This window comes from Cibotium barometz, chromosome 12 (assembly GCF_041138505.1).
Source record: "Cibotium barometz isolate CiBa-2024 chromosome 12, ASM4113850v1, whole genome shotgun sequence".
NCBI classification, from domain to species: Eukaryota; Viridiplantae; Streptophyta; class Polypodiopsida; order Cyatheales; family Cibotiaceae; genus Cibotium; species Cibotium barometz.
The window spans coordinates 43,451,645-43,474,071 of record NC_141057.1 but is presented as its reverse complement, the minus strand read 5'-3'; the positions used below and the strand labels follow the sequence as shown (position 1 = coordinate 43,474,071).

General features: G+C 38.5%; 1 protein-coding gene across 1 annotated transcript; it reads right to left on the bottom strand.

Annotated features, from left to right (window-relative positions):
- Positions 1 to 1,706: 1,706 nt before the first annotated feature.
- On the bottom strand, positions 1,707 to 6,915 carry LOC147633447 (uncharacterized). The gene is made up of 3 exons (XM_086806527.1): positions 5,434 to 6,915; positions 4,577 to 4,687; positions 1,707 to 3,886 (listed from the first exon to the last, which is right to left on the bottom strand). The coding sequence occupies exons 1-3, from the start codon at positions 5,512 to 5,514 to the stop codon at positions 2,225 to 2,227; spliced, it is 1,854 nt and encodes a 617-aa protein (XP_086662653.1). The 5' UTR covers positions 5,515 to 6,915; the 3' UTR covers positions 1,707 to 2,224.
- Positions 6,916 to 22,427: the final 15,512 nt, after the last annotated feature.

Genomic DNA, 22,427 nt, shown 5'->3' with positions numbered 1-22,427 from the left:
GACGCCAGCAACTGGCCCACTGCAATCCCATGGCATGTGACATGTATATGTCAAGAAATCTGGCCCTTAATATGAAACCATCCTTTGTAAGCCTCATGAAAGTACCAATGTAGTATTTTGTTTGTGTGAGAGTGGGCCATACTGGATGTGGGGGGGGGGATCCATCTTGAATCGTTGCCTCGTGAACCAAGTGCATACTCAGCTATACCATGACTCGTGCCATCTGCTTGGGAGGACTGTAGGGCGAGCCTTGAGAGTCTCCAAGGGGCCACAACACTGATCCTATAAATGTATGTGACGGTCTAGAAGAGTGCCTCTACTAAAATGGGTGCTACAACAAACTATGCCAGAATAATTATCATGTGGGACGGATGGTTTGTTGCGTACCATACGGGAGGGCATCATGACCTGAGGCCTCTCTATCTTCAGCCATTTGGCCACTATAAGATCAGGTTCCCAAAAGGGTGCTCCATACATCAATGCCAGAGTGACCAAGGTGTCGAATAGCCACATCTTGGTCCTTGGCTCCTGGAAGTGGGCTTGGAAGCACTCTCTCCATGAGAACGAGAGAAGCATACCCTCACATCAGTCTAGCCTCTGGAGCATGGCTCATCGAGAAGTCCGGTCTAGTAAGTGACTCCCAAGTACACATGAGTATGCAATCCCCACTGGGGTGCCCATGTAGGTGAAACTCAGGCGAGAATGCGAAAAGTTGAAGACCATAACCTTGGTTTTCCCAAGGTTTACTGTGAGATCCCGTTATGCTCAAGAGTCCTGTAATGTGTCAAGATACCTCTAGAGAGTCTCTGGAGAATCTGCAATAAGCCTAATCTCATCAACATAAAGTAGTATGGAAACAAGGATGCCTGATAGTGATACACCTCAATGAAGGCCTAAATCTTGTCGATGTGGGATCCTTGCTTCACCTTTTCTATGAGGGAACCAGAGCAAAAAGAGGAGAGGGAGAGAGAGGGAGAGGGGCAATTGACCTGCGGAAGGTGAGTGGAGACCCGCTGGAGGCCAGTCTGTATATAAAGGCTTGGACCAAACATGGGGAATCTTGTCCGCAGTGGGAGGGGAAAATGGCATGGTAGGATGTAGGGTATAGGTTGTGTGGTGTATGGTGTGCAGAGAAGGCAGGAGGGTTGACTGGCATGGCTGGAGGCGGCAATTGAGAAGACGAGGTTCGCTGCTACATTGGTCAAGGGTAGCAGGAGCTTCATGGTCACTGTGCTACCGGCTGAACTAGGAGACATACATGAAACCAAGTCAACAAGACTTCATCAAGCAACCAACACTTCATGAGGGCTAAGTATAACCGACAAGGATGAAGCCTGAGTGCCACTTTGACATCGCATCAGCCTTGCACATGAATTTCACCTCAAAGCTTAGTTTTACATAAAAAGGTTGTAAGTGTAACTTGGTTAGCCCAACATTGGTCAAGGTCTTTCTGGTAGCAATGCAGAGTCTAGACACTAGGACCAAGTTCTGAGTCAAATTACTCTACCTGGTAACTTGTAGCCAAGGGCCAGACTAAGTATAAAACCAAGAAGCCATGAAATGATTTAAACTAAATATACATTGTTGCATCTCCTAGAGACGGGTCCTCAAAAGCACTCCGCTTCTAAGGCATGCTTCATGTTATAATTTCAACCACATGCTTGTTATCAGAGCACTCCATTTGAAAAGCAAGAAGGAACAAGTGGCATTCAAACATTAGTTAAGTTGCTTAATAAGTATTCCAAAAGGCAGCTAGCAAGCTTACAACTTGTGTAAAGTTAGACAGAAAAGATGTTAATACCTTTCTTTTTGTAATGTCAACCCCATAGTGGTCTCCACATTCTTCTTCATGACAAGCTTTCAAACAATCTTGAATTTCATCCCTATAACTCACTGAGGCACAAAATTACACAACGTTGGGATACCTATAACTCACAGTGAGGCTCAAAAGTATGCCAGGACAATTACAAGGTATTAACATTGGCAATTGTTCAGATAGAATGCTGATAGCTAACGCCCCTTCTGGAGTCTAAGTATCGATTTCATGTGAACAGAGCACATAGGTGTGAGATGTTAGCTTTGTGAACCAGCTTGGCATATCATATGCCACATCAGCAAGCTCATTGCCAACACAAAAATTTGATTTGCATGAGGTGGCTCAACACAGTTTGTTGCCCTTCTGTTGTTGACACCTTGAAAACGAGAACTAAACTGTGTTGTTATTTCACATAAGCTCACCATTTACGTCTAGACCCCTGTGTTTCTCTTTCAGAAGTATGCTCAGAGGTTTTGGACATTCAAAATCAGATATCCTTGATGATCCATGTAGTTCAGCCAAATGGTTTATTTGTTGCCTTGAACTTTCAGATCCATACTCTTTTACCTTCTCAGCCTTTATCTGAGCTAGACTTTTTGGACCTGCAAACAATAATTCATCTGTCTTCACCTCTCTCTTCTTGTCGAAAGAAGCCAGATGACCTCTGATTCCAAAAGCCCCAGTAGCTCCTGGGGCAAGCCAGCGATCCTCCTTGCCTTTGGACTTGAAATGATCGCCTACGTAGCACAACTTCTTGTTGGAAGCTCTCTCTGTGCTGATTCTTTCATGATCTGAAATCATATCCCAGCCTCGGATAGACTCTAGTTGATCATTACCATGATATAGCCTGTTTCCCAGATGTTCTTGCCACACATGAACTTGCCCATTTGATAAAATCCCCCCTTGATGCTTGAGATGAGTATCATGATGCCTACGACTCTGCTCAAAACCATGTTGGTGGCTCCTTCGACCATGATCCTCCCCAAGCTTTTGGCTCCTCGCTGCCCTCCTACGCTTCACAATGTGATTACGAAGATCATTACTACTCACAGCTTGTTGAGCTTCCCTCTCAAGACTCACTTCCTGCCCGTCTTGTAAAAGTGACTCCTGGATTTGCCTAATGCTGGATGCAGTGACTGTTTGTCTGCCTGGGTAATCAAAGGGATTCATGTGATCATAAACTATTTGCTGTTCATAAGGATCATAAGTAGCAAGTTCATACTCATAAGCACCAGAATGGTCGTACTCATAATCAGCAAGATCATCAGATCTCAATAATCTTCCTTGAATGAAACCACTCACAGAATCCATTAAAATATCACATGAAGGCAAATACTCACTATCCTCTGCATATACCAATCGATCAGTCCCATCATCCACAAGAACATCAAAAGAAGATTCTTCCCATTTTTCTCCTGATTCAGTGACATTTTGAATCCTATCTTCCCCTGAATCTACCTGTTGCACCCTTTCATCTCCAGGTTGAGCATCACACCACCTGTCCTCTTCACAGGGAGACTCATTATCCTCTTCAAGAGGCAGCTCCGCAGAGTTGTTATCCGCAAGTTGGGCTTGAGGGGAACTGTCATCAATCACTAGAACTTGCTTTGACTTAACACTTGCTGAAGCACCTTCAAAACTTAGAGGTCTAGATGGTGCAGATATATCAGAGCCCTCAGGCACCCTACGTGAGATGCCATTGACTTTCACTCCGGGTACTTGAACAGCAGGGTTGGCTCGTGCATTTAAAAACTCAGTATCACCATATGGGACTTCAGGTTTTTGGTTAGAAACCCTTGTTTTCTGGATTGATTCAATAGAGGCCTTTGTTGCGAGTGAGCTATTTCCTTTGCTAGGTTTGTCTTTGGGCTCTATCACTTCGACAGCATTGGGATTTGGCAGCCTCTGGGACAATGATGTCTCCAAAGTTGGAGCTCTAACAGAAGCTGGTGCTAGTCCATGCATGAAGATGCATTTTTCACCCTTGGCACAGTAACCTTGGCCAAAATAATAGCATGGCACTCTAGTCTTGCCCACTGTTGCTGTGACTGCCAGAGGAGCATCCAAAGGCTACATCGCGGATAAAAATGATTAATCTCATGCAAACACAAAGCAGAAATCGCATGCATGATAACACCACATACATGCATGAAGCCATTAAGTTACCTTGTCCTTGCACAAGAAGACAAGGCACAACAGCATTAAGGGAACAAGTAAAACGGAGGAGTGCAGATACTGGTAAGGACAGCAAACCTATGGGCAATAGAAGAACCTATCCAAGTCAAGTTTGTGGGATGAGTGGCAAACACAAGAAAAGTATTCATTTCATTTACACTGACTAGGCTGCACCTTGATGTCCCTACGACACCTTGATATTATCAGGCAGCTGCCGCTAGACACAATACAACTGTGATTTCAACCAATCATTGTCATCCAATAATTTGCAGCATTATTTCACAAAACTATCTATAGAAATATAATCTGCAGCTTCTATTAAAGGTAACAATAAAAAAGCTCTGCTATCCACTTATATATACAAGTTTTGGAATATGGTTGAACAAAAGTTTCAACTTCCTCAATCTGAGGGGAACCATTACTGAAGAAGAGCATTGCAGTAATTGCAAACAAAAACAGTCGCAATACCTTCAAACACAGACCAACCATAATAGACAAAATTGTGGCATCTCAAGCATGAAATCCAGAAAGTAGACTCTGATTTTGCGAATGAGAAAGCTTCATCAGAACATCAAAAGCACTCACCGGGTGTCGAAATGCACAATTGGAGTTGAGACAAGTCCCAGCAAGCCAAAAGCAACAATCTCTAGGATTAAGTCTGGCCATCTCACTATGCCTGAATTCACAATCATTTCCCTGTACCATGATATGTATTTATGAAACAATGGTGCTTTAGATTCAAACCTTAATTCAAGGGCTAAAAAATCAAAGTGTTCATGAAAAAATCTTGCAAATCATGTGGATATGACTATGGTAGAACGTACTCATGGGAAAACAAATGATGTATCTCTATAGGATGATCACGGAGCACATCAGGTTGGAGTATCTGTCAGTATGGGAAAACCCCAGCAAATCAGGTGGACATGACTATAGCTGACGGATACTTATGGAAGAAATGTAATGTGTGTCTATGGAGTATATATCATGTCTGTAATAGTGATGTTTGAAGCTCAAGCATCCAACAACATAGGAAAACGGTAGTGAACATGGTACTGGTATAAAGATAATCATGCAAGAAATGTAATGTGTCTCTACAGGATAGTCATGGAATACATATGATATTAGTCTAGTGCGAGCACTCACGGCAGGAGAAAACTCAAGAAAATCATGGGAACATAACTGTGCTCAAAGGATCTAAACCCTAAAGCAACCATCCGACAGCATAGGAAAACCATGTATATGTAGAACTGTCTCCATGCATGGGCTTTACCTATGAAGGTAAGCATTGTGCAGTAGAAGCAAGCTTCATGCATGCATTGAACCACGAAAGGCTTTACCACAAAAGGTTAGTTTGGTGCAGAACGACAAACAGAAAAACAAAGCGTTCCACAAGAGGGGAAAAAAAATAAAGCAAAAGACAGAAAGCAGAAAAGCAAGCGTACCTTCTTGCAGGTTAACGGCGATGCGAGGAAGTAGACGCAGTCTGTGTTCTTCTTCTGTGCCTTTGCGTTCATGGCGGACATGTAGAACTTTACCTTAATCTCTGTACCAGGAGAGTTTGCCAGTGCATGGAGCTTTTGGCCAGGAAGAAGACGAAGACATATCGTCCTGCAGAAGACGCAACGCCATGGCGAAACCCGTTGGTGAGATCAAACGGTCGCCATCCGAGAGGTTGGAGAAGAGAACATCCTTCTAAAGACAGCCATGATGACGGCGGTTAGCAGGCAGATATCGAACAGGAAAGCAGAGTGTGGCTAAGGAGGATGCAATGAAATATATGGCCACCTGTGCCATTGAAGCCGAGATCTACCACCTGTGCTATAAGAGATTACAGTCTCATATAGGACTAATAACACTTCATTGAAGCCGAGATCTACCACCTGTGAGATAAGAGATTACAGTCTCATATAGGACTAATAACACTTCATTGAATAAAAATTTAAAAATAATATCCTAGTACATGTAGTGCACATTGCTAAATGCTTTTCATAAGGGGTGGTGACACAAGCTCCCTAAGTCTTGTTTTTGTTTTTCGAGCTGGGGTCAAAGACGAGCAAGCTCCGTAATAAGCAGCTTCACTTTCTACTGTGTGGTGCTTTGATAACGGTCCATTGGCGCTATCCGTTCTTCCCTCTACGAGCTTTTCATTTAGAATAAGAGAATGTAATTGACCAACGAGTGCTAGCTCATCTGGTAGAGCGTTGGTCTCTACTCCCAAGGTCTTGTGTTCAAGTCTTGGGGGCCTCGTTAGGTACCTACCCTTGATGGATTGATTATAAGCATGTATGATGGGTTTGCCAGCCCTCATCTCGGCGGGGCCGCCTCCACCTCACGGAGGCTAGGTGTGTGTGTTTCTAAAAATTTCCTGTACCTTCGAAAAAAGAAGAAGAGAGAATGTAATTATTGAAAATGTGTGTACATCATCAACTCTCTGATATATGTTTAAAAGAGGCCAATGGATTATTCCATCTTCTCGACACAAAATGTGTGTACATCATCAACTCTCTGATATATATTAAAAAGAGGTTTTCATACTACTATACAAAAGCATCCAACATTGAGATTCTCCTACATAACCTTACTCTAACAGCTTACAAAATAGAACAATTACTCTTTTGCAATAGTTCATTGGAGAATGTGTTCTTGGAGTTCCTTTTGTTGGAGTCTTCACTACTTCATCCAAGTCTTTGCATTATCCTTTAGAATAGAGTTGTACTTACAAAGATTTGGTCTCCTTTGTAGGCATCTTCCTCACAAAGTGTTTGCATCTCTAAAAGGGTCCGCTTCATTGCTCTCTCTTTTTTTTGACTTTGTAGAGCCTTGGACTTGTCAATAGTGTGCATCTTCTTGATCTAAAAGTTACATTCCAATCCAAATAGATAAAGGGTTTAATGTCTATTGGGATCAAGGTATCACTTGTGTGTGTGTGTGTAGACCAGCTCTCTTAGTAGGGGTATCAAATAGTATTTAGATATTTATGTGTGTCTCACATAAGCGATGATTTCATTGGGGATATCTTTGTAACCTGTAAAGGTGCATGTACTTCATTGAAGAAATCAATCATCAACAGTCACATATATTGAGTCGTGTACTTTGTACTCTCTCTCTCTCTCTCTCTCTATATATATATATATAGCATTGTATTCTCTCTCTAAACTCTCTCTTTGTGTGCACCTTAGCCATGGCTACCTTGACACTCAAGCCACCATAGCTCAACATGGCATTAGAGCAAATTGGTCCTGGCTTTATCCCCCCCAGTCAACAATTGCCATTTTTTTTCAGTGCCAGCCCCTTCGCCTAACTGCATGCATAATGTGCTATCTCAACATCTGCTAACTAGGTGCCCCATAGTAGGCTGTGTGCATACGCCTGACTGTACGCATAGTGCACCGCCTTAACATCTGCCAACTAGGTGCCCAGTGCAATGCTGCTCCATTTGCTCACCCGTAAACAGCCGCCCGCATTCTTTTCCTGTTGTCGTCACCTAGTATGGCCACTTTTGCCTGTTAAACAAATTCTCATGTACCTTGACTATAGCCGATCTCAACACATCTGAGCCTGTGCCCAATAAACACATCAATCCTGTGTGCCCACAATAAGCAGCTCGTAGTAGAAGAGTAGCCTACTTGAAAATAAGCAGCTCGTAGTAGAAGAGTAGCCTACTTGAAAAAGGACTTTCTCCATCATCGCCTACCTGCATCAAATCTACAAAAACAACAATAGCAGCAAGCATTTGTAGAAATCAAAACAAAGAAGGTATTCGTCAAAGAAAATTTGGGGCTTTACAAAAAAATATATAAATCTTACTGAATTAAAGTATTAATCTTAAATACTCTATCATTTCTCAAAATTTATGGCATAAATCAAGCATTAAAGGGTTTCTATAGCTTGCTACATCATCGTTTCCAAAAATCCCCATGTTTAGAAACCCTAATTTTTGAATCGCCTAAAAAGTCATTTATCTTCTTTGCAACTATGAGCTCTCACATGTTCATAGGCAAGTTTAATGGCCAAGGTTCACTTGGCAAATGAAGATAAAGTTTCATTTGATGAAAGAAAGCCTATGGGGTTTAGTGAAGAGCACTACCAATGCAACCTCTTTCTCTGATGCTAATGTAACCACCAATGAAGAAGATCCGAGATAACAACATGATCTATTTAGAGTAGAGAGGGCATATAGTCATCATTCATGGGTGATGATTATTTGCATCACATTTCTAATCTAGAATCATCGGCTAAAGCTTAGGCAAAACTTGATTTGCTCTTCGGTGCTATTGCTAGAACCTCAAAGCTATCTTTGAAAATCACTTTCTTTGAGTTGCAATTGAAGACACGAGAATCTCTTGCTACATGTATCAACAAAATGAGGAGTCTCATGACTCAACTAGCTACAGTTCAGTCTCCAGCAATAGAAGATGTCATGGCAGAGCTTCTTAAAAGTATGCCGGAGGCGTATGATAACTTGGTGACCACCTTAAAGAAAATCTGTAATCCTACCTTGGAGAGAATCACTAGTTCTTTACAGGAAGAAGAAAGAAAGAAGAAGAAAAGGTCAATAGAAGCTGTCACAAAATGAGGTTTTATTGTAAAGTCCAAGGGCTCATACTACAGAGAACAAGCCAAAGCTAAAGCTTGCAGATGATGTGGGAAAAGCAATCGCTTGAAAATTGATTTTTTGAGCCTAAATCCTTCCGGTATTTGTGGGAAAAGAAATCATCTTGAAAAAGATTTCTATTCAAAGAAAAACACTACTAATATTGTTAAAGAGTTTTCCATACAAGAGGCCAACTATTATGTTGATGATTAGTCTTTTTAAGTCTATTGTGTGTGTTGTTTTCTTTTGTATGACTTGATCTCTTTTTAAGTCCATTGTCTGTGTTGTTTGCGTTTGTGGTGTGACTTCATCTCCTATATGTCTTTACCCTTGGGACCCCATAATTGACATGTGAAACTAGAGCCATGTGATTTATCTTCGCATGAGAAACCATGAGCCTAGATTTATCCTTAACACAGCATGAGGCAATCCCTTGAGGGAGGGTTTGTCATGATCAAGGTATTGCTTATGTATGTGTGTGAACCACCTCCTAAATAGTGGTAGTATGTTGTATGTGTGTGAACCACCTCTTAGAGGGGTATCAAATAATATCTAGATATTTGTATGTGCATGACATAAGCAACGATGTCATTGGGGTAATCTTTGTAACCTATAAAGGTGCATGTACTCCATTGAAGAAATCAATCAAAAGTCACATCATTTGAGTCATGTACATCTATCTTTGTCTGCACCTTAGCCATGGCTGTCTTGACCTTCAAGCCACCATAGCTCAACAAGGTTTCAACAATGTCCTAGTTTTTTTTTAAATAAATATTTTTAGAACACTAAGTTGGTCACTAGGCTTGAGCTCTTAGGAATATTTCCTAGATTATAGGCCCCATGCCATAAATATCCCCTAATAGGATTTCTTTCCAATTAATCAAATAAAAAAATATTAGTTTAATCAGCACCTTCATTAACTTCTAAACATCTATGCTCTTTGTGCAACAAAATGAATATGATCTCACTAGAAGTTCCTTATCTAGGTGTCAGAGGATAATAAATATGAAGGAGCCTATCTTAATTGACCTACATAGAATCTTTCAAGGAGAGAGTTTCTCCAGGAAGGATGGATTGGTTAGTGTCATGTAATTCTCTTCTTTTATAATACTTTGAAATTCTCTCTTATATGCATACATTAGATCATTTGCAATTCTTGTCATGCCATCCTTATGTGGTTTTGAAATTCTCTCTTGTATGCATACAGTGGATCATTTGCAATTCTTGTCATGCCATCGTCATGTGGTTTTGAAATTCCCAAATAGGCGCCCATGTACTCAAACTTTTCATATTCATAAGGTAGGCTTGATTGACTTCATATTCATAAGGTAAGCTTGATTGACTTCATATAGGGGTAGCTTAAGTCTCTAGAAAGCTAAAAACCAAATGGATTCGCGAAATGCATTACTATATCTTTGAAAAGAGATGCCTTTCTAGACTATCAGGTGTTTGATTTCAAACCAATCCTCCCATAGCGATTTGACCAATCTACTAAGGAAATTGATGAAACAATATTGAAGACATGGGTAAATTATGCCAAGTTCTATAGAATTTTACTAGAAAGTAGTGCATAAATTATGCCAAGTTTTGCAGTGTTTTACCAAAAATTAGTGAGTAGATTATGCCAAGTTTTGTAGTATTTTACCAGAAAGTAGTGAGTAGGTGCAGCATTGAATTATGCCAAGTTCTATAGTATTTTACCTCAAAGTTGTGAGTAAATGTACCATTGAATTATGCCAAGTTTGATAATATTTTATGTGAAAGTAGTGAGTAGATGCACTAAGGGATTATAATACAATATCAGTACTCTTGAAAACCATGCCAACAGAATTTGGAGCATGTGTTTCAACCCTCAAAATTTTACCAAATTTGATTTTTGATGGAATTTAAGCATCACTCTTGGATGAGTATGAACACCTCAAGGAAATATGTACCAAAAAGTTTTCCACAAAATTATTTACTCAAAGAATAGAGTAAAAATGTCATTGCTATGGGAAAGTGTGACACTTTGTAAAAAGTATTGGTAAAAATCAGAAGAATGTCATGTTGCCAATGTAATGCAAGAACATGTAGAAAAGGTGATGGAGAACACCAGCATTAAATGTGTTGTGCTGCAGAGCATGGATGTCCCCAGTGAAGGTGGGTAAGGTCTCATACATGAGGCACAAGGGTGGTCCATTTAAGTTATGAGCTCGATCAAAACATCCCTATCATACATTGGCATAAGGGAATCTCACCACTAAAGGGGAGTGCTAGAAATGTGGTGATGGATGGGAGCATAGTTTTATAAATATTTATATGTTATATGGTTCATTGGTACCTTGTCTCTTTGGTAAATGTAACTTGGTAGATATGAAAAGGTTAAGAAGGCAGTAGAAAGAGTCAAAAATGTGTGAAAGAATTTAATTAGATGTGGACACTTGAGAAGCAACATGATATATATATGTGTGTGTGTGTGTGTGTGTGTGTACATACATACATATATATATATATATGTGTGTGTGTGTGTGTGTGTGTGTGTGTGTGTATATGTGTGTGTGTGTGTGTGTGTGTATATATGTGTATATATATATATATATATGTACATGTATATATGCGTATATATATATATATATATATATGTATGTATGTATCTATATATATATGTACATATATATATATATACATATATATATATATGTACATATATATACATACATATATATATATGTATATATATATATATATATATATATATATATATATATATATATATACATCCATCCATACATACATACATACATACATACATACATACATACATACATATATATATATATATATATATATATATATACATATACATATATATATATACATATACATATATACATATACATATACATATATATATATATATATATATACATACATACATACATATGTGTGTGTGTGTGTGTGTGTGTGTGTATGTATATACACACACATATATGTGTGTGTGGATGTACTTAGATCTCTCTTTTCTAGATGACAGCATTTGGTTAATGGAATGGGTTCATGGATTGAGATTAGTATCAGTATCATTATTATGCTTATCACTAGTATTTATCATGTCTCAAATCACAAGCTTTGATCCACCATGGTTCTTCATCATAAATTTCCCACACCATATGAAATTTCTATCGAGTGTTTTGAGAGATTTTAGATTAAATTGTGAAATGATTGCTAGGAAGACTGACAATAAATGATGGTGGGAATAAGGAATGACCACAAACCATACACTAGCATGCCAAATTTTATTACATTCCTTTGCACAAGTCAAATTTACCTCTTAGTATTTTATCACACATATCCATCCTTGATGTAATATGACTTCAAAACTCATTAAGATTCCTAGAAGAGTAAGTTCACAACCTTGATCAAAAGAAAAGGTGAAGGATCGAGTTGAGGAGATTACTGGCAAAATGTCTGATATCACTTGAGCTTAATAGGAGACACTTTTTGATATCACTTGAGCTTAATAGGATACACTTTTAGATATCAAGTCCATTTATAATTTTTCATTCTTATTTATTCTTTGCCAGTGTGTGGAGGTGCCAATGTATTTGACTTACAATAAGGGTGTAAAATTTTCATTTGAAAAGAATGTATACATATAGGAATGAAAAGTGATATATATATATATATATCTCCGAAAACCATGTACATATACCTATTCTTCAGTATCCTCCACATGCACATTATGTGGGGGTTTTCCTTAAGGGCGAGGCCTCTGAGACGGTTGGCTTATTTGAGTCTTGATCCCTATTTTACTTGATTTATAGAAGGTCATGATGTTCTACAAAAAATCTTGTTAACCTGGCTAATGTAGCCTGAACAAACATAAATGGGAATACAAATCTAAGCTAGACTACGGCCAAGCACTATTTTTAAGTCTTAGCTAGGCATGATGTGAACATAGCAAATTTGTATATATAAGTCAAATGTAGAGCTTATGCGTATTTTACTACTCATACTCTACAATTTTGTGTAGAGCTCCACTTTTTTTGCAGAATTATCTACTATGGATGATTACAAAGTTAGCATCCATTAAAAAGACTTTAAAAAATTGTGTCTTCATAACGTTAGCCTTTACATGGACTCCATGGACCAATAAGATAAACTCTTGATTAATACTAATGGCCTATTACATCAAAATTATCTACTAATAATGGATGATTACAAAGTTAGGGTACAAAATGGCATAATTACGTCATAATTATCTACTAATGAGGGACGATTACATATTTAGGGTACAAAATGGCATTAACATGTCTCCCCTTTCTGAAGTAGGTTTCGAATCCCTTATGGTAGGCTTATAGCTGCTTGTTGTAGAAATTGATGCGAGGTTGTCTCATTTTGCTTGCTCAAAGTGTCTCTAAAGGCTTTTGGGAATTCACCTTCCTCCACCTCTAAATATTATTGAGTCCTAATTCTTTCCAAGGCTACTACACAATGGTTAGTGGGAATAGAAGAAGAAGGTGGAGAAACAAAGAAGGTGTTGTGCCATGATTGTGATGTTCTTTTGTGGTGGGGTGGTTGGTGGCCAAGATCCTCTGTTGTTGATGATGTCGAAGCTTCCTTTTTCTTTGGCTCTTTGTTTTTGTCTCCTATAGTGGTTTTGTGTTATTAAAGAAATGTTGTGCATCTTCAAAATATTCTCATCTTCGTCGTTATCGGGGTATGCTATGTGCTAAGTGAATGAGTAAGCTCTCCTTGTTAGATTGGGTTCAGGATGAATGAAAATTCTATAGCAATATAATTTCTTTTAGATTGTAGATGGTGATGTTGTGGGATTTTAGACGCGTCTCTACTGACTTTGCTACCTGCTAGCCTTCAATTTGTAGCCATCGTAGAATTTCTTTTAGCAAATCTTCTGAGGCTAGTTCTGTTGTGAGGTCCTTGAATAGCTCAATCATATGGGAATCCATCATGCACATGTCCCAATTTTCAAATCAGCATAAGTGATGGATGACTATATTGTACATGCAAGTACCTTTACTTTGTATATTTGTGTATCTTTGGGTTAGATGCGAACCATAATATGTTTATACATCAACCCACTCTAAAAAAGGAGAACTGTTATATGCACATTATGTGTGCATATACTAGGAGGCTAACCCACATTAGGCTTATGAGCATGGGAGCATGGGAACAAGCTCTAGTGGAGCATGGGTTAGGACTAACCTTAAGGGTTAAGGTTAGGGTCAGGCATCCAAGGGTCACATATGGGAAATGGAGAGTCAAGAGTCACTTGAGGGCCCTCCTATATAATAGGGGCATGGGGCACACTCAAGGGAGGCTAAGGCTATGTTATCTTGAGGCTACGTTATAATATGATGTTCTCTTGTATAGTGGATTATATCTACTCACCTACCATTTCACACTATAGCTACATGCTACTTGATTGGAGTCATACCTCTTGATGGTATGGGACATCAAGGTAAAGATATGATGTACTTCATTATAATTCATGTGTGCATCCCTTAGGCTCGGGGGTGGTCGGGTGGATGAGTTTATGCCTGATTTTATGCATGTTTATGCATAACAATTATCTAAAGAGATCTTAGGTTTTTAACAGTGGTATCAAAGCAATCTCTAGTTAATTGTTGTTATTTTTTCTTTCTTATTGTAGTTTTTGGTATTTTTTGAAATAAATTTTAATATTTACTAAATAAAAATATTATTTTATTGATTTATGTTGATGATTTGCTCGTGGATCGTCGATATGGTGGTTGGAACGCGTGTTTCTTCTATTCAATGGACAACTTGACGTTGCGAGGGAATTTCGTGAGTTTAATGCTATTTTTTTTCCTATTTTTTATGACTTGAAATAAGCATTAATGGAAATTTTTACCAAAATACCACATATTTTATCGTGGATATTTTTGGTAAAATGAATTCCCTGATTTTCTAAAATTTTAAGGATTTTTTTTCTAAATTTAAAAATTATTTTGAGCATTTTTATGGTTAAAAATGTATTTTTAATACATTTTTATGGGTTTTCCACGGATATTCTATCCATTTTCTGTCACAATTTTGCTGAAATACAGTGGTGGGGCAGTCAATTGATGCATGGAATGTTCTCCCGTGTGCGTGGGACCCTTTCGCCTCTCAATTCTGAATTTTTCTTCTTTTTTTCTCTCCTGTGTGTGAATGCCTCTTAATAGGCACATTTTTATTAACTATTAATCACAATTAATTTTTAATTATGATTAATCAAATGTTAATTAAATGTTAATCTTCTTCTCTGATTAACAGAGAAGACAAGATGGGGTGGTGAGAGAGTGGAATTGGAGAGAAGGAATGAGGAGTGTGGAGAGAAGAGAGAAACCTTCTCTCTCTCTTTGGAAAACACGCACGCGGGGGGGAGGCTGCATTGCAGCCTGCGGCGGCGGCGGGCGAAAATCGCCCCCCCCCCCCCTAAAAGTTTTTTTAAGCTTTTTATTAAAGCTTATTAAAGTTTGGTTTTATCTTATTTTGTTAAAAAAAAGATTTTTTCTTTTTAATTCAAAAAAAAAAGCTTTTGAAAGTTTTTCAAAAAAAAGCTTGGAAAAAAGCCTAAAAATTATGAGAAAATATGAGATTTGAGAAAAAAAAAATCTCTGTAATTTTTTGAAATTTTATTTTCTTGGAACCTTTTGGCTTTCCGAATTCCGAAAAATCTTTTGACCTTTTCGATTCTGGAAACTTTTGACCTTTCACATTTCGATTTTTTTTGTCTTTTCATTTTCCCGAAACTGTTGGCTTTTTGTATTCTTGGAAAACCATTGGGATTCTGAAATTTTTTGACCGTTTGTATTCTAATGCGTTCGAGGTAAATTAAAAATTTTAAACAAAATTCTTAAAAATTAGACAAAGATTATTTTAAATTTTTGGAAAATGTGGGGCTGGTGTTTGGCATGTGGTGTGTCCATTCGAGCACCCATGACCATTCAATCTCTTTTAAAAGTATATTTTTGGCCCAAAAAATTAGAAAATCCATAAAAATTATAAATTTTCAATGGATTTGAGAATTGTCGGGCGGAATTGGAAATTTCGTGAACAATGCGATTCTCAAGAAAAATTAGAAATATTTTAGAAATCCTAAAAATTGGTATTTTTAAAATATCAATGGTATTTTGGCAAATTTAATTACTAAAAATTTTCTAAAAAAATATAGGTTTGGAATGCCATAAGATAGGTTTGGTGGAATTCAAAATTATTGTATTTTGAGGCCTTATAAAATTAGGGAAAATTAGAAAAAATCATGATAATTTTTTTTCTCGAGAATTTGATATTTTCGAGGCTTATTTAATGTTGAAGTACGTTTTCTCGTGCAGTTGACATTAGATAGATGTGGGTTATTTGCATATTATTAATACAATTATACCTCGTATTAATAGTTATTTTTGTTTGGATTAATTCTAAACGATGTTTGCATGATTTTTTACCATTGTTTAGCCATTCTTTTTGGACATGATGTTCCTTACTTTCTTCAATGATGGCTAGAATTTGCATTCAAAGTGTGTTTCACCTTTGACACTTTTTCATGATAATTTATTTTGCACTTGTTTAAGTGTGGTCTATGCTTAATTTTCTAAGCCTAAGACAAATTCTATCATGGGTTAGTTGATCTGTTTGTTTTGGTGGATTTTATTGGATGTTTTCCAAGTTTTATTTGGACTCATCAGGTTCTGCCTAGATCACTTGTGTAGGGGTTTTTTAATGAGTGCTACACACATGTGTTTCACTTGCTTACTTTGGAGTTTTGCTTGAATGACACCACGTTCATATACTCTAGATTGATGTTCATATACTCTAGATTGATGAGTTGGCCACCAATTTTAATGCTTCTTTTGGCATGATTAATGACCATTAGATGGCATGCATTGATTGTTATGATCAACTATGGTTTTTTTGGATTCGAGGAGCTTCCATGCTTTTATCCATGGTTTTATAAGAATCTTTTGATCTTTTCGATAATATCATGTGCTTTTTGAAGGTAGTATTTGCCTTCGTTTTTGGCACTTAATTTTGGAGTATATTGCTTGTACTTTTGTACATATTCCAACTTGGATACCTAGTTGCTTATGAATCTAGGTGAGTTATTTTTCTACCCTAGCTTTAGTGTGTTTATTGGGTAGTTATCATTAGAAAGGCGCCAATAATTCAAAATTCTTTTCTAATGATGTACTTGAAAAGAGTTATTCCTTGATGTGGTCTCAGGAATATAGAGACAAGTTTTAGTATGTGAAAGTCTAGGATAAGGTCATCTTATTCCTTTCATATAGAAATTTATTCATATTTCCTAGACGGCATACTAGGGAGTTTCAAATTGATAAGGTATGTATGGGTGGTATCATGGTGGTATGGGATGCTAGAGATCTCTCACATATATTATCTTGTGGGATAATTTGGACTCAAGATTGTTGCCTTGTTAACATCACTTGGCATGTTGACCTTAACATTCAAAGACAATCTCATTTTTTGACTTCACTTGAAGTTATAGTGTAGGCATTCTCTAGATAAACTTCTTTTATCTATAGCCTGCATGTATTGATGAGTGTAATCTCGTCGGCATATTCATTTGTTGAAATCTCTTTCTTTAGAGTTTAACGAGTTTATCTTGTTGTGTTCAGATTAAGAAAATTTGGATTCTTCCTTTGTTGGCATTTCTTTCTCTAGTTCCGTACTTTAGATGATTTATACAGTTCACCTGATGGTTTACAGATGTACATATATGACTCATCGCATCGAGATGTTGATGACTCTCTATGTTGATATGGGTAACTTGGGACGCCGATAATACCATGTACAGATGTGGGTACATCAGGCCGCTGATGGATACCTGGTTCCTGCTGTTATAATGCCATGTTTTCCTACTTTATTCTGATGGTTTACACAACGAGGAAACAACTTTGTGTATAAGTTCCTCTGGTCATCCACAGTCTGATGGGCAAACATAGCATGTGAATCAGATGTGGTAAAGGATATGCTTCGTGCATATGTGTAACATACCCATCTTTCCTAATAAAGAAATGTCCATGTAATAGATAAATTTATGAGTTTTTATGGTATAAAAATCAATGATTTTATTAAATGAGTCATTTTTACTTAGAATCTTCAAATTTTGAGCCCAAATTTGGAATTTGCGTGTGGTTTTACCCTAATATAGGATTTTACAGCATCCAAAACGGACACCGGATCAAGCTTATACACAAAATAGGATTTTACAGCATCCAAAACGGACACCGGATCAAGCTTATACGCAAATTTCAGTCATTTTTAGTTAAAAAGCGATGACCTTTAAACCTTAATAAATGCACGATCGGGCGTCCGATTGACGAACGGTATGCACCCCAACGACCAGGAGAATATCTCGGATAAAAAAAATTTCGCCTTCGAGGCAGTTCGGCACGCAAATCGAGGCAGGCATCCCAAATTTGGAGACCCCGTCCCAAAATTTGGATTGTGCACACTTACCAGGGTGCCCGTACGATGGTCACACAAGAACCAAAGGACGGCGGCCCACTATGTGGTCCACACGTACCGCTACGTGGACACCCATGCTGCCCACATGCGTACCACTCCTTTCCCTGTTAACCGCCGACACCGTACCTTTCCCCTTGAGCCATGTAGGCCACTGATCTACAGCCTTTGCTGGTACACCGTCCTTTTGTCCTTGCTTTGCGCAGCGCCCATACCCGTACCCCACAGTTATATAAACCCCCGGGGTGCTCCATGGTCAACAGGCATTTCTGCGTAGCTTATACTCTGCTGTGCCGCCGTCCATACCGCCGTCTGTCCCTGTGCAGTGCACTTGCTGTAGTACAGCCACCCCTCTTCACACCCCCTCATTTGCCACTTTTCAGATAAGGCAATTTTCCTCTATTCCCCTCTTGCTAGGAGGCAATGTTCTTAACTCTTCTCCCACCCCCCACCCCCCCACCCCGTGTGAAGAGACTTACAGCAGTCCTTCTCCCCTTCAGCAAAACGTTTTTGTGTTAAGGACATCTCACCAATTACCTCCCCCCCTGTGTGAAGAGACTTATAGAAGCCCTTCTCCCCTTCAGCAAAACATTTTTGTGTTAAGGACATCTCACCAGTTCCCCCCCCCCATTTGCATGGACTTTAGTAAGAGGTTTTAGCCTTAGAGGGTTCATGCACTGTGGTCTTTTACTCATACGGTGAGCAAACGATCTCAGAATTGAGATCTGACTGGAGCGTTTTGACCGCGAGACATCGAGCCCTACAAGACGACGTCCAAGATGGCCCCTTCTTGAAAACACCAGAATATTACCTCGGGAGGAGTGCGCAACAACGAGATTAGAGAAGATGCTCCCGATGCGGCTCCAACCCTCCCTTTACAAGCTCCTCAAGGAAATGGTGGCCAGGTTAGCTTGGTTATCTTTTAAAGTAGAGTTTTTTTAAATATTAGTGTTAATAAATGTGTATCTTTTCCTTTTAAAATAATGACATAAAATTGTATGAAGTTAGGAATTGAGTGATGCTGTATTCAATGAATTGCATTGAAATTGTTATCTTTAAAGAGTGCAAGTTTACATTGAAATTGTTATCTTTAAAGAGTGCAAGTTTTTCCTGGCTTCGACACTAACTCCGTTCCGTGCTTGTGTAGCCGGGCGGCATCGTTAGCGAAGCCTGGGAATGGCCCAAGGTATTCCTCATACCATTGGGAGAATAAGGTTCGCCGATTGAGGCGCGAGAGATTATGATGTTGTCTAGTTCTGAGGGCCCAAGCTAGTGCGGTGAATAAGCCCACCCTAGTGTGTAGACATCCCTCTGAGGGGCGAGAGAATCGAGCAATCGAGCCTGAGATTTTTGTCCGGGTCGTTGGGGTGCAGACTGTTCATCAATCGGACGCCCGGTCGTGCATTTATTAAGGTTTAAAGGTCGTCGCTTTTTAACTAAAAATGACTGAAATTTGCGTATAAGCTTGATCTGGTGTCTGTTTTAGATGCTGTAAAATCCTATATTAGGGTAAAATCTTATATTTGAAGATTCTAAGTAGAAATGACTAAATCATTGATTTTTATACCATAAAAACTCATAAATTTATCTATTACATGGCCATTTCTTTATTAGTGAAGATGGGTATGAAGATGGGTATGTTACAATATGTCTCTGGAAAATCATCAAATTTGGAAAAATATCTTCCAATGTGGAATTTGCCTACAACAATTTTAAACATACGGCTATTAGTTTTAGTCCGTTCATACTTAGGTATGAGTATCAACCTAGGGCACCTATTGATGTCGGTCTTAACATTGAGCTTGATGCATCGAGGGATTTCTTGCGTAATATGAAGGAAATGCTGACCGAAGCTTGGGATTCTATCAGTTGTGCTCAGGATTAGGGCATGGTTTTATATTGATAGAGGACGCTCACCTCGGTTTTTTGAACCAAGAGCTTTGGTTTATTTAAAAGTTCCTAAAGATTCTCAGACTTTGTCAACAGGAAAATGCTTGAATTTATCTCCTAGATATTATGGTCCATTTCGAGTTATAAATCGGATTGACACGGTTGCGTATGAACTAAAACTACCTCCACATGTTAGAGTTCATCCAATCTTTCATATCAGTAGATTGAAAGGGAAACTTGGAGGTGAGGATAACACAGTTACTCCTCAAGAACTCGTTGAAGTCGAGGATTTATCCTATGTTCAGGGAAATAGAGGATTCAACTTGGGAGTCGGTTGAGATTGTTCAACGTAGTTCTCCTTCTTTTCATTGCAAGAGTGAAATGTTTTGAGAGGGGAAGTATGTTATATGCACAATATGTGTGCATATACTAGGAGGCTAACCCACATTAGGCTTGTGAGCATGGGAGCATGGGAACAAGCTCTAGTGGAGCATGGGAACAAGCTCTAGTGGAGCATGGGTTAGGACTAACCTTAAGGGTTAAGGTTAGGGTCCGGCATCCAAGGGTCACACATGGAAAATGGAGAGTCAAGAGTCACTTGAGGGCTCTTCTATATAATAGGGGAATGGGTCACACACTCAAGGGAGGCTAAGGCTATGTTATCTTGAGGCTAGGTTATGATATGATGTTCTCTTGTATAGAGGATTATATCTAGTCACCTACCATTTCACACTATAGCTACATGATGTAGTCATGTAGCTATAGTGTATAGAGGATTATATCTAGTCACCTACCATTTCACACTATAGCTACATGATGCTGCTGGATTGGAGTCATACCTCTTGATGGTATGGGACATCAAGGTAAAGGTATGATGTACTTCATTATAATTCATGTGTGCATCCCTTGGGCTCGTGGATGAGTTTATGTCTGATTTATGCATGTTTATGCATAACAATTATCTAGAGAGATCTTAGGGTTTTAACAAGAACCTAATGAGAATGTTCAGCAGGAGAACAAAGTGAAAAGGACCTAGTACTGTTGATGACATTGTACTATACTTTTGAAAAGATCCTTCATGTTGCAATAATAAAATGTTTGATGTCTCAATTCTCTAGCAAGGACTATTTACTTTTCATTTTTTTAATATTTTAGTAGGATAATTAATATGGTTATATGTCAATGGCTTAAATATGTCAATGGCTTAAATATGTTCATTCCATTCATCTACTTTTTTAAATAAAGTGGATAGACATGCATATACTTTTCTAAATTTAGGGAAAAGCCATGCATCTACTTTTCTAAATTTAGTGGATAACCATGCAAATTAGCTTTTTGTTTTTTGCTTTGTGTATCTATAAATTTGACCCCTACCTTTTACTCTAATCCTCACTACCAAATCTTGTTTCCTCCCTCTCCCTCTTGTTGCCTCCCTCTCCCTCTCATTGTATTTCTCTCCCTCACTATCGCTCTCTTCCTTACAACCCTCACGACCATCAATTACCTTTGTTCATATCTAATGGCTTCTTCTAATGGCCCTATCTATTCTCTGAAGGAAACCCTGGAAAGGGTTTACAAAGATTTATGTAACAAAATGGGCGGAGATGCAACATAACATCTCAGAATCATGACAGAGGCCCGCAATCTTTAGACAAAGATGCTAGCGGATGACCCTATTGATTTTGGGGATTTTTTTGTGTAGAACATGAAGATTGGAAGCGCCATCGGCACTTGGCGAAGTTTCGGCTATATTGTTGAAGAGACGGAGGAGCCCCTAAGGGAGGAGTTAAAGAATAGAGTAGCCGAAAAAAGTGTATATGTGTAGGATCCATAGGTAGTTATAGTATGTTATCAATTTTAAACAATGCTAGATTGCAGTAGCCCATGTAATAACCTTTTTTTTGAATAAAGTGGTCTCAACTATAGATCGCCTTGTCTTTTGTATTAATTACCTTGGCAAATTTCAGGTTTGTTGTTGTTTTGATTAATTATGTCAAATTATTGGTTTATTGTCTGTTTTGAATAGCAATAATATGTTGTTATCTCTCTCACTCCCTCTTCCTCTAAAATAATTAGGCCATGATCTCAATCATAATTGAAAAATTATTAACCTTAATAAATTTACCTTCTTCGTTGCTTCTTATGCAAGGCATAGTAGATATCGTGTACGTATAATCTTGAAATTATTCACCTTGTTAATTGTACTCACATGCAATGATATGCCGTCACATGCAAAGGCTTTAAATGATATGAAATCACGTGCAAAGGGCATGGAGTACCATGCAATGACATGCACATATCGAAACATCCACATGTACTAACATCTGGATGAAGAGATTATGTATAAGGAGGGTGGGACAAGCTGAGAGAGAGAGAGAGGGAGGGTGGGAGAGAGAAAGGGAGGGAGAGAGAGAGGGAGGGTGGGAGAGTAAAAGGGAGGGAGGGAGGGGAGAGGGAGGGAGG

Excerpts from the sequence above, each read along its gene's own strand:
- LOC147633447 (XM_086806527.1), bottom strand. The coding sequence starts at position 5,514 with ATGTCCGCCATGAACGCAAAGGCACAGAAGAAGAACACAGACTGCGTC. Across the intron at positions 4,688-5,433 it reads CGCCGTTAACCTGCAAGAAG|GGAAATGATTGTGAATTCAG; the intron begins GTACGCTTGCTT and ends ATCATGGTACAG. Across the intron at positions 3,887-4,576 it reads ATTGTGCATTTCGACACCCG|CCTTTGGATGCTCCTCTGGC; the intron begins GTGAGTGCTTTT and ends TCCGCGATGTAG.